Consider the following 12,549-nt stretch of genomic DNA (forward strand, 5'->3'; position numbering starts at 1 on the left):
GAAATTTTGTTCGACAAAAATGCACCTTAGCATGGTGCGGTTTTCGGACAGAATGTACTGCGGGTTCCAGGTCGGATACGCTGCATGGTTTTTGCGCAGCGTATCCGTCTTGTGGGAACCCGACCTTAAATGCCTTCCCTGGGATCTGACGTCTGGACGGACGTGTTTACTTGCAGCTTATGCATACAGGTTGCTATATGGACTGGGTACATATATTTATATGGCTCTCTGTGGATATAGATTATATACCCTGTCTGTAGCACAGCCTGTGTGGACGAGTGTTACGTCTCCTGTCTGTGGCACGGCCCGTATGTCGTCACACGTCCTTCCCTGTGCCCTAGATCACTGCTGGGACCAAATGTTTATGCAAAGTAAAGCCCCAGGCACACGACCGGAGTTTTCATCCGTAATTACGGATCAAATTGCGGAACCATTTATTGCTAGAGGTCGCGGACACCTTTCCGTATATTTTACGGATGTGTATCCGTACCGTAGAAATGATCCGCAAAATATAAAACCTGTCCTATTCCTGTTTGCGATAGCGGGGCAGACTCGCCATAGACGTCTATGAGCGCTTCCGTAATTGCCGACAGCTGAGGAGGTGGATCCGTAGCCGTCCGTATTTCCGGAAGCGTTGCTATTCCACGCCAGGGGATTACGCAAAATTCCGCCCTGTTTTTGTTTTTTTTGCGGATCCGTAAAGACGGATGCACTACGGACTATAATTACGGACACCATCCTGTATTTGCAGATGATTGCGGATGACTATGGATCCGTATTTGCGGACAGTAAAATGCAGCACGGTCGTGTGTATGAGGCCTAAATCATGGGAATTTATCACACCATGTGAGTAGTTCTTGTAGCCGTACTTACGAAGGCCCCATGCACGCGGCCGTAGCCGTAATCCCGGTCCGTGATTGCGGGTACAGCCGGCCGCGGACAGTCACCCACATTTGTGGGCTGTGCTCCCATTATAAAGTATGGGAGACGGTCCGTAAAATAAAAAAATAGGACGTTTCCTATTTTTTTCGGCAGGTTTCTACGGCACGGACACTTGCCCGTAGACATACGGGAAGGTGTCCGTCGGCCATAGAAATGAATGGGCCCGTAATTACGGGCGATTTTACGGTCGTGTGCATGGGGCCTGAGGCTGAGTTCACAAGTCGTGGATTTTACTCGGCTCTCGCCCTTTTTCGGCGGTTAAAATCTGCACTCAAAATCCGCAACAAATCCGCGACGTGTGAATGTGGACGGAGTGCCCGTACACATAGCGGCCTTATGTTGGTATTGCGCTGCAGTTGTGCGGTGCCGTTTTTGCCCACGTAGCGTGTACAGGTGAAGCACATGGTTTCAATGTGCTTCACCTGTACAAGCCGCGCTCCCGAAAAACTGCGTACTGCTACGTGTACTGGAAACCATTCGTTTTCCAACGCTTTGTGGCGTTTTTGTAACGCTGCATTTTTTACACGATTTTGGATAGCCACAGCGGAGGTTTTTTTTTTTTCCCATGATTTGGTGATGATCGCGGCAAAACAAAGCCACAAAACCTGCCCATGTGAACACACACTTATGTGGTCTGAACGGTTGTATGAAGGGTTTCTTCGCACAGTGTGGTCAAATGGCACCAATTAACCGCAATTTGACACCGCACCGTGTGAATAAGCCCAAAAGAGTGGGAAGAACGCCTAGTATTTGCAGTTGGATGAATTTTGTGTGCGCAGGTGGAGTAGATTTGGGTGCTCCGGTGATGGGTGGTGACGTTGCTCATTTCCTTGCTGCTCCTACTATACTAACATGCTGCTTCATTTGCTGCTTCATTTGCTTTGCTAACACGCGACTCCACGTAACATGACTGGGTTGTCACAGAGCTGCTTAAAGAGAACCTGTCACTTGCCCAAAAAACTGCAGCCGACGTTTCCGTTAAATTGCCGGCGCCTCACAGATTCTGCCGCTTTTTCTTTTTTTCTTCTAGCCCCAACCGTTGCTGAGATATCGGTGCGGTTAGTTCTGGTGTCCGATATGCAAATGAGGCCTTTGACTGTCAAGTGGGCGGGTAACACCTGTCACTTGATAAGCGGTAACCGCCCACTTGACGGCTAAAGGCCTCATTTGCATATCGGACACCAGAACGAACGGCACCGATATCTCTGCAACGGTTGGGGCTAGAAGAAAGAAAAAAAAAGCGGCAGAATCTACGAGGCGCCGGCAATCTAGCGCAGGTTTCTGGCCAAGTGACAGGTTCTCTTTAAACCCTGTTTGCCTGTATCAGGCTTGGACAAAGCCCCAGGAGCCAGGTAGCCAGCACCAATTTTGCTGTTGACATCTTCCTCCGCTCCTGAATTGTACATTTGTCCAGGCCTGGTCTTATACATGACACATATTTTGCACCCCGCTCCTCGATGTGTTCATTTATATTCACTGCTTGTATTTCAGCTACAAGAAGACTCAAGAGACTCTCTCTACTGCCGGGCAGAAAACCACTGCCGCTCTGTCCACGATGGGCACCGCCATCTCCAGGAAACTGGGGGACATGAGGTAAAATATCTTCTAGTCATATCTTCATGTTCTGTACGACGTTGTGGCCTCGTAGTTGTCGCCTTTCTAAAGAACGGAGGTAGGGGAAAAAAAAATCACTGCGTATGTGAAATGCATGGAGTCTCGCTGGTCACGTGAAGTCTTGGACGCCTCCAGTGATGGATCTCGGTCTACAAAGCGCCAGCTCTCTGCCAAAGAAGAAGAAGAAACAGCGTTATCAGAAGTCCTGAAAATACCTGGCGCAAAATTATAAGGAACTAGCGCTATGTCCACGTGAGCAGAGACACGTTATATGTGACCCCGGAAGTGGAACGTCAGGCAAAATTTCAGGATTAGTAAAATGGACCTACCTCTACGTTACCCTATCTGAGAGCAACATAGGCTGGAGGGGGAGACGCTGATTTGGGGGATATCTATTATTACATATGAGAGAGCCTGAGTGTCCTGCCTCCCCCGCCCCAACATACAGAGTGATTGACTGGTCTATATGTATACAAACTCATACTGGGAAAGCGGTCAACCACTCTGTGTAGGTGGGAGGAGGACAATCGGGCTCCATGTGTGTGGACGGGGGTAGCGGGACTCGCGGGATCTCTGTGTGGACGGGTAGCAGGACTCGCGGGATCTCTGTGTGGACTGGGGTAGCGGGACTCGCGGGATCTCTGTGTGGACGGGTAGCAGGACTCGCGGGATCTCTATGTGGACTGGGGTAGCGGGACTCGCGGGATCTCTGTGGGTGGGGGTAGCGGGACTCGCGGGATCTCTGTGTGGACAGGGGTAGCGGGATCTCTGTGTGTGGGCGGGGGTAGCGGGACTCGCGGGATCTCTGTGGGCGGGGGTAGCGGGACTCGCAGGATCTCTGTGTGGGCGGGGGTAGCGGGACTCGCGGGATCTCTGTGGGTGGGGGTAGCGGGACTCGCGGGATCTCTGTGTGGACAGGGGTAGCGGGATCTCTGTGTGTGGGCGGGGGTAGCGGGACTCGCGGAATCTCTGTGGGCGGGGGTAGCGGGACTCGCAGGATCTCTGTGTGGGCGGGGGTAGCGGGACTCGCAGGCTGAATCAAATCATAGAGAACTGTATATCCCATACTCCGCGTCTCCCTTTTTATGCGATGTTGCCCTCAGTAGGGTAGAATAGAGCGGTGTTTCTCAATGTTTTTTGTTTTTTTTAGCCCAGTACCCCCTACTCCAAATAAATTGCAGTAAAGTCTCCCCAAGGCAGTTATCATACGGTATACTATATATTAAAAGTGCAGCATGATGAAATATAAGTACCCCCTAGAGACATGTTGAGGACCCCCTGGGGTAGATGTACCGCAGCGTAGGAAACTAGGGCACTTTCTTTCCAGAGCATCTGTCACTAGTAATGCCCAGTCTCCTGGCTAATCTAATAGTCGCTGTCACACTGATAATACTGGCGGGAATTGTGTCCCAAAACATTTCTTATTTTAGAAGTTATGAGCTTTTTTCTAAATATGCAAATGAGGTTATACTAGACAAGTGGGTGTCACCACCAACGATCCTCCTGAGGTGGAGCTACCTCACATCCTCTGACCTATCAGCTTGAAGCTGCTTCACACAGTGTGAGAGACTGAGGCTGGAGGGAAGGGGATCACTTTAAACAGCCATATCTCCGGCTGTGGACCACCTAGACCAGTGGTTCTGGTAACATAAGAATAATGAGATTCTAATCTTTCATATACCACCATCACAGTTCTAGCTGTGAAATTACCAGAGGTATCACCAATTGAAAAAGTCGGGAATGGAAGCTGTATGGAAGCTGTATGATCAGGCTGTGTTGCTGGGCTGGGAAAAGGAGAACTGTATGACCGTGATTGGACAGCGCCATACAGTAAACATTACACCGCCCAGAGTGAAAAGAAAGAGTCACCTCCCATACGACAAGTATAGCCAAATTCGCATATTTAGAAAAATTAACATAACTTTGCAAATAATAAACGTTTTTGGAAAAAAAATATCACACACTAGTTATTATCAGCATGACAGCGTCTATTAGATTAGGTAGGCGATAGGGAATTAATAAACTGGTGACAGATCCCCTTTAATACCCGTCCTGTTATTTCTTTCACTTTAAATGATGGAAATCTGATCATTGGGTTTGCCAACTTTCTTGCTACTAATGTTCGCCGTGTCTCCGATCATGATCGCTTTGTCCTTGGGTTGCGTCATGTTCTCCTGTCGTGCGTTTCCACATTGTTATTGTGCCATGTTAATAGATCCCTTAATACTTTTACTTGATCTGACTTGACCCGTCTGTTTACCTGCGGACACTTCAGCCTGGCTGTGGCTAGAGCGACTTTTGTGCCTTTGGAGATGATCGGAGGGTAAGAGTCTGCGTACCTTGGGGTGCTCCTACTTCTCTGAATCCACTACTTACCTTCCTGTACTGCTCACCGTAAGATCCAAAACTGCTGCAGTCAGTGAATAAAACTCATTTACACAAAAAGGACAAACGGAATGGTTGTAAAAATCAAACATGGCTGATCTGTTTGCAGAATTCTGGGGAGTCCGGCAGCAACAGAATATAAAATGCCTGGGTAGTTTAAAGGGTTTGTACACTACTGTAGCTACATATAAAAGGGGGCAGTAAACGAAGCAATTTTGCAAACCGTGTTAATGAAATATCATCCATTCAGCTCCTATGCAGACCTTTGTCTCCATGGCAACAGACTACAAACAAACCCTCTGCGTAGTCTGAATACATGACTACACACATTTTTTTTGTAGTCTGTTGCCATGGAGACACATTGGTCTTTACAGGAGGGGATGGGGGGGTGCTCTGTTTTCGCAGTGAAGGTTTTGGGGATACCCGGTGCTGATTTCTGTCTGCTCCTCCATTCCCTCGCAGGGCTCTCCCTTTCTCTCAGTCTTTTAGGTAAGGGGACCCCTCCTCTATTCTGTGTTCTCCATTACATATATGCAGGATGTCCCCTCGTGGTGTAGACGTTTCCTGGTTGGTCCCTGTAGCTCCGCATGTTACCCCGAACTATTAGTAGGGAAATGAGTGGTCTAATAACATCCTCCTTGTTTCCTTGTAGTGCTGCATGTTCTTCTCCGTTTTATTTGACTTTTACCCATAACCTTTGCCTGGCAGCAGAGTTAGTGACCGCTATTTCTCTCTGTTGTCATCCTCTGCCGGGTTTGGTTTGTGATGCATTCAGGACATCGTCCCCTTTTCCGAAGATAAAATCTAAATATAAAAGTATACGACGTTTATAGAAAATAACCGTATAGATTTACTGTATGTAAACGGATATAAACGTATAGCGTTACATTTGCATGCGTCGTCCATTGAGATCAATGCTCAAAAGAACCCGTTACGTCGCGTATACGCTTTTTTTTTGAAGTACAGAATAGCGTAGCAGATTATCTCAACGTAAACCCCGACAAACCTAGACCGAAACGGACGCCATTTTGGTCGACATTTGACCCATTATAGTTATGTATACGCTTCAATACTTTTTTAGTGTTTAAAAACATATACGCCCGGCCGAACGCACAAACGCGATGTGAATGGGGCCTAAAGCAGAATTTCGACGACCGCGGTATACGTCCATGTGACGGCCATTATAACAACGGCCATCACACGGACGCATGTATTTCAATGGGGCCGTTCCCACGGCCATTTTTTTAACAGACCGTATGAAGGGTCCGTTGAAAAGTAGAACGTGTCCTATTTTCTTCCGTTTTCACGGATTCCCTCCATAGACTCGAGTCTATGGGGATCTGTCAAAACGGGGGACGTGAAAAACGACCATTGTTCACGTCGGAGTTTCCTCGCCGTTCGCCTGAATTCGGCCTTCTATCCACAGCAGGGCGTTGGTCAGGTCATCGATAGCACCACGGCGGCTGGAGAAATGCGATACGACGCTTTCACATTAAAAAAAAATCAAACGCGTCAGCGATTTTTAGACTTAATTTGTACATGTCCGTTATACATTAACCCTTTATACCTGCATGCCACGCACCGTTCTGTCACCGTCTGGTCTAGATCTATAGAATATTTGCCGCACGCGGTCCGTGTGTCTCCGTTTCTGGTATTTTAGTGAAGACGATTTGTGGTGTGGTGTCCGGTGTTTGGGTTTGATGTTTGCAACAAGCAGCCAGATCCGTCCAGTCATCGCGTATTCATAACGAATATTCTATAGAATTAAAGGGACTTCGCGGGTAAAAACATTTTGGTTTTGATGCGTATATCTCGGCGTTTTCATGCTGCGCGTTTTGTTTGCGATTTTCCTCTGCACTAGGCGGATAGGATTCGCAAGCGGAAACGCAAGTTAAATTGACGCCTCCGATTTAAAAATCCGCACCGCAGGTCGATTCACGTGCGGGAAAAATACCGCAGCGTGGACATGAGATTTCCTGGAATCTCATGGACTAGGCTGGTACTGCATTACGATGACCGGATTTCTAGTCGCGCTGCTTTCTTCGATGACGATACGACTCCTCGTCATGTGACCGGACCCGCTGTACTCCGTGTATAAGCAGTAGTACAGCGAGTCACATGACGAAGAGCCGTATCCTCATCAGAGACGACTGCGCGACTAGACATCCGGTCCCCCGGCAGCGCTATGAAAATCTCAGAATCCGCGCAACCGGAATATATATTAGCGACTGGACTCGCATAATAATTTTTGCTCCCCACATAACCCCTTTAATCTACCTATTACTCATCAGCGCCTGTGCACATTATATAATATATATTGTTGGCAGATACCGCGCACCAAACTAGTGACTCGAATAAGAGCGCAGCGTACGGTTAGATTGCTGGTCTCTGGGACGTCAGTTGTATATTGCGCTGACGGGTACTGACTGCTTGGCTGCTGTTCACATTTACTATGCTCAACGTCTCTTCTCCTCCCTAACTCTGATTTCTGCTCCCACATGCCGTCCGAGTAGCAGTTATTCAATCCGCCACTCCATAAGCATGCCGGCGATGAGGTAACGTATAACCACGGGGTGCACGCGCTAATTGCATGTTCTGAATGTTTCGGGGTAATTGACTTGGCATCTCTTAAAGCCTAACATGACGCACGTGACACCGAGCGCTTTATAGATCGCGTGTGTGTGTATTTATCGGTCTGTATATGAACGGGGTTGTGTGTCGGTATCGCACGCCGCCGGCATTGGGAAGGGTCGAAAGGCAGAACAAACCGCGCCGCGGAATAACGTGCGTTATTATAAGAATGTCTCTGGTGTGTTGGTGAATTGTGTATAATATAGTCATCGCGGTATTGTTGGATGTCACAGGGTTAATATTCGTGACCGTTTTCGTGTATTTTTTTTTTTTCTAGGAACTCGTCCACCTTCAAATCCTTTGAAGAACGCGTGGTGAATATAAAGGTACGAGAATTGTGGAATCGCAGCGTACGGCTTCCTGGTAAAGTGGCGTTGTTATAATCCGTGGACGAGGACCGGGATATATGATGCAACACTGGATTTCTTATCAATTAGGGCTCATTGAGACGAGCGGGAATCTCGTCCGTGCGACGGCTGTTAAAACAACGGCCGTCACACGGACTCCTGTATTTAATGGGGCCGTTCACTCGACCGTTGTGTGAAGGGTCCGTGAAAAAATAGGAGAAGTCCTATTTTACTGCGTGTCACGCATCCCTCCATAGACTCCAGTCTATGGGGGTCCGTCACAACGCGTCCCGCACCGGTGCTCGTTTTTCACGTCCGGGGTTCGCTACGCTCGTCTGAATGTAGCCTTAAATGCCATATGATGCTTCCTAAACTGGCTTCAGACTAAAGTCCCCTGGCTTAAAGGGGTTGTCCACTACAGGACGACTGATGACCTATCCACCAGATAGGTTATCAGTATATGATCGGTGAGGGTCCGACACCCGGACCCCCACACCGATGGCTCCAGTCACGGAATAGCGGCCGAGCCTCAGTATTGAAGTGATTAGGAGCAGAGCTGCAGCGCGGCCGCTACGCAATGTACAGAGCCAACTGCTTCCAGCTCCGTACACTGCATAGTGTGCAATGACATCCGGTGCCTGCAGGCAGCCGGAGCAGCTGATCGGTGCGGGGTCTTGTTGTCGGACCCCCACAGATCATATACTGATGGCCTATCCGGTGGTCATCAGTTGTCTGAGGGTGGACAACCCCTTTAACGGAGGCGTAGGGATTTATAATTGTGCTAAAGCAAAGAATGCCCAAACTGGCGCAAGTGTTTTTTTGCGACCGATTACGGGAGTCGGTCACCATGAGGGCCTCCTAGTCCTAGTCAAGCTGAAGTAGACCGCATACTGGTGACCACTAAAAAAACTCCGTAAGTACCAACAATAGGGCTGGGAAATAGTGTGCCACCCTCCGGGAGGGGGAACGTGGCTTCTTACAAACTGGTAGAACTCTGATTGGATCCGCAATTACCTGACCCATAATTACGGGTGAAAGCTACGGTCGTGTGCATGGGGCCTAAGACAAATAGTTCTGGAAAAGTAGGGATTGTTTGTCCAGGCTCCAAAAAAGCATCTGACACTCCGCTACCTACTAAGGGTACAAGCTCCCCTTTAAATTAATACGTCAAAGATGAAATACCGGATACAACTGCGACTACCAAGCGCCAATCATGTCTATAGGTCACGGACGCCTTTCCGTATATTTACGGATGTGGGTCCGTGCCGTAGAGATGATCCGCAAATTATAGAACTTGTCTTATACTTGTCCGCAATTGTGGCACGGACTCCCCATAGAGGCGCTTCCGCAATGAGGTGGAGCCGTAGCCGTCCGTAATTGCGGAAGCGTTGTTAAGGGACGACGGGATTACCTAAGATTCCTCCCCGTTTTTTTGCGGAGCCGTAAATTCAGATGCACTACGGATCGTTCTCCCGTACTTTTATATCGGAGCTCGGACCACAAGTGCGGATGGCTGTCAGCCGCCAGCCGTTCCCGTAATCGCGGACACTGATTCCCGGCCACCGTCGTGTGCATGGGGTCTACGTTTGGTGCTATTATGTAATTATTTGTCTTTTTTTTTATGTTTCCAGCCCAGGGGATCTACAGACGGGGAAGAAAATGGCAGCCAGAATTTGCACTCTCCAGACAATAAATCACAAGATTCGGCCCCGTTCTAGATCATCTTCATCTCGTCACCTTCAACTTTCTTTATCCATTCTGTCCCGTAACCACCGCATCATCTCAAAGCCCAAAGGGGCTGCCAGCAAACAAAATGACACTAACCTTTGCCCCTGAAATGATGATGCGCAAAATTTGGACGTTCCCTCCCAGACCTTTTCTTTTACAACTGGATGTCCAGGGTTAAATTGTACCTAAAGCAAAGCGTCGCTCCAAGATTCTCCTCCTCCGCCGTTTTAGGGTTCCCCCTGGGTTGTCTTAAAATGACTGCAGCGCTTCTGAGACTACGAGTCTGAGACACTCCCACTGTTCTTGTATTGGCCAGTGCAGAGCAGTTCTGTCCAATCAATGACCAGAGAGGGCGTGTCTTAGACTCCCGTGTGAGAAGCGCTGTGGCCATGTTGAGAGGACCCTAAAACAGCGGATCCACGGCAGACGGGCACAATGCATGGCACCAGGTAATAGAACTCCTTATACCCTATCACATTTATAATTATATCCGGAGACAGGAGCGTCGCTTTAAATCTTTTGGCACCATTTACACAAAACAAACCGTTTATCTCGTTATCCGGGCCAGTTCTGCTAGTGGTGAATCACCAGAGGTCAGACTGATTGCCTCACGTGACCGCTCCTTTTTAAACAATGCCTAAACATAAGGCCTACATTGAGCCAGTTTGTGTATTCTTTGCTTTAGGACAATTCTAGATCCCTACGCCTCTATTAAAGGGGTTGTCCACTGGATAGGTCATCAGTATATGATCTGTGGGGGTCCAACACCCGGACCCCGCGTCAATCAGCTGCTCCGGGCACCGGACGTCCAACCCGGAAGCAGATGGTTCCGGTCACGGAATAGCGCCCAAGCTGCAGTATTCAAGTGAATAGGAGCAGAGCTGCAGTTCCGCCGCACGGCCACTATGTGACGTGCGGAGCCATCTGCTTCCGACTCCATACATTGAATACTGTGCAATGACATCCGGTGCCCGCAGGCTATCGGAGCAGCTGATCGGTGTGGAGTCCGGTAGTCTGACCCCCACAAATCCTATACTGATGACCTATCCGGTGGATAGGTCATCAGTTATTGGCTAGTGGACAACCCCTTTAAATAATGGGTAATTGACTCACGTTTCGCCTCTGCTTCTCGGGTGTAGTGTAGAGCTCGTCACTAAGCTCCTCCATATAGAATTGTGCAGTAGCTTTGAGAATATTTTTGTTTGTAGATTTTAAACACTATGGGAGAGGAGGGTACAGATAGAGGGGTGTAGATCTGACACCACCCGCAGGGCTTCAATGTAAGACCCCCACAGTCGCGCTCTTGTAGTTGGTCCAGACGCTGCAGTTGTGGGGCAGACGTTTACTACTATTCCTCCTCCTTCTTTTTCTTTGATTCATCGGCTGCTGCGTTTCGGGGGTTCGGGTTTACGCCGCTTTCTGCACTTCAATCCCGGACACTGAGAATGTCGTGTCCCGGCAGGAAAATAAGTGAATGCAGAATTATACCTGCGACTGCTTTCTAACGTCTGTCACCTCTCCGATACTTGAACTGCTCTGCTGCAAAGACAAAATATATAAAAATAAAGGCATATATAGGATTGTATTCCCTGCTGGCACTGTCTCTGGGGTCACATTAACTGTTGCTTTTGCTTGTGAGATGTACATGTCGGACGTATCGCTTCATTGTCATTTTTGCTACTCGGAAATAAAAGGCTTATGTGAGTATGGAGGCGCTCGTCGTATGCGATCAGCTCGCTAGGAACCAGCAGGAAGGCTGAGATGGGAGGCTTCTTGTGCCTCGTGCCTCAATACTGTCACTAGTTCCTAGAGAATGAGTGATGTGATGATTGCGTCTGCTGGGTGGCGGTAGGAAGAGGTTTAAGGGACATACCAGAAGTTGGCTTAGGCCCTCTGCCCATGGCCGTGCCCATTATTTGCGGGCCGTGCTCCCATTATGAAGTATAGGAGCCTGGTCCGTAAATTCAAAAAATACGACGTGTTCTGTTTTTTGGTGGATCCTTTCTATGGCCCGGACACCTTCCCGTAAATACATAGTAAGGTTTCCGTGCGCCATAGAAATTGATGTATCTGTATTTTACCCTTTAATATTATGACAAACTTCTGACGTGTCATAAGTTTTGATTGTTGGGGTCCGAGCACTGAGACCCCCCCACCGATCGCTAAAACGAAGCGGCAGAAGTGCTGGTGTGAGCGCCGAGCCGCTTAGTTTCTGATCGTCTTTTTTTCCGGAAAGCCGATGGATCGGAGTACGAGCTCATAGACTTTCTATTGAGTCCGAACTGCGATACATTGATTTCCGGAAAAAGCCGAACAGACACGAAGCGGCTCGGCGCTCACGCCAGCACTTCTGCCGCTTCGTTTTAGCGATCGGTGGGGGGGGTCTCAGTGCTCGGACCCCCACCAATCAAAACGTATGACACGTCAGACGTTGTTTGAAGGTTTAGTTACCCTTTAATAGTTAGATGGATTAAGTCCTGCTGCGTACAAGCGATGGTTAATTATATCTGAAGCCCCCCCAAAACATGGAGGCCGCAATTTTTGAGACTTTGTTAATTTACAAGCCCGACCATAGGGGCTGTTTTCGGCAATAGGTGCACACTTTATAGAAAGCCGGCGCTACTTACTGCTTCCCAAAAAATGTGGGACTGTAGCAACAAGTGACAATTTCTATGGCATAATATATCCTTCGCTTTACAAAGATCACATGGTCTCCAGTAAGTAGCCAATAAATGGCGCACGTCTTATGCCTCTGTTCACATCCTGTTCGTTGTTTATCGGCATTGTTAAGTGTAATCGTGTCCGGATTCCAATCTATCACTGTGATGTATAACCAAAGCATTCAAGTTGTACTGACATCTGCAAACTCCTGATTTATCCACTAGAGGGGGCTACCTCCTGG

At 48.5% G+C, this 12,549-nt stretch overlaps 1 protein-coding gene across 7 annotated transcripts in view; it reads left to right on the forward strand.

The window, feature by feature from the left end:
- The window catches only part of LOC142665702 (tumor protein D54-like), a 29,566-nt gene extending 18,214 nt beyond the window's left edge, over positions 1-11,352 (forward strand). For 3 of the 7 annotated variants that reach the window (XM_075845448.1, XM_075845447.1, XM_075845450.1), the window contains 5 exons: positions 2,434-2,535; positions 5,404-5,430; positions 7,455-7,496; positions 7,850-7,898; positions 9,551-11,352. In XM_075845448.1, coding sequence (XP_075701563.1) covers positions 2,434-2,535; positions 5,404-5,430; positions 7,455-7,496; positions 7,850-7,898; positions 9,551-9,637 — 307 coding nt within the window. In that variant the 3' untranslated portion in view covers positions 9,638-11,352. The remainder of the gene's footprint in view (positions 1-2,433; positions 2,536-5,403; positions 5,431-7,454; positions 7,497-7,849; positions 7,899-9,550) is intronic. The other 4 variants (XM_075845449.1, XM_075845452.1, XM_075845451.1 and 1 more) reach the window with 2 other exon arrangements.
- The last annotated feature ends 1,197 nt before the right edge of the window (positions 11,353-12,549 follow it).

The sequence above is a fragment of the Rhinoderma darwinii genome, chromosome 13 (assembly GCF_050947455.1).
Source record: "Rhinoderma darwinii isolate aRhiDar2 chromosome 13, aRhiDar2.hap1, whole genome shotgun sequence".
Taxonomy (NCBI): Eukaryota; Metazoa; Chordata; class Amphibia; order Anura; family Rhinodermatidae; genus Rhinoderma; species Rhinoderma darwinii.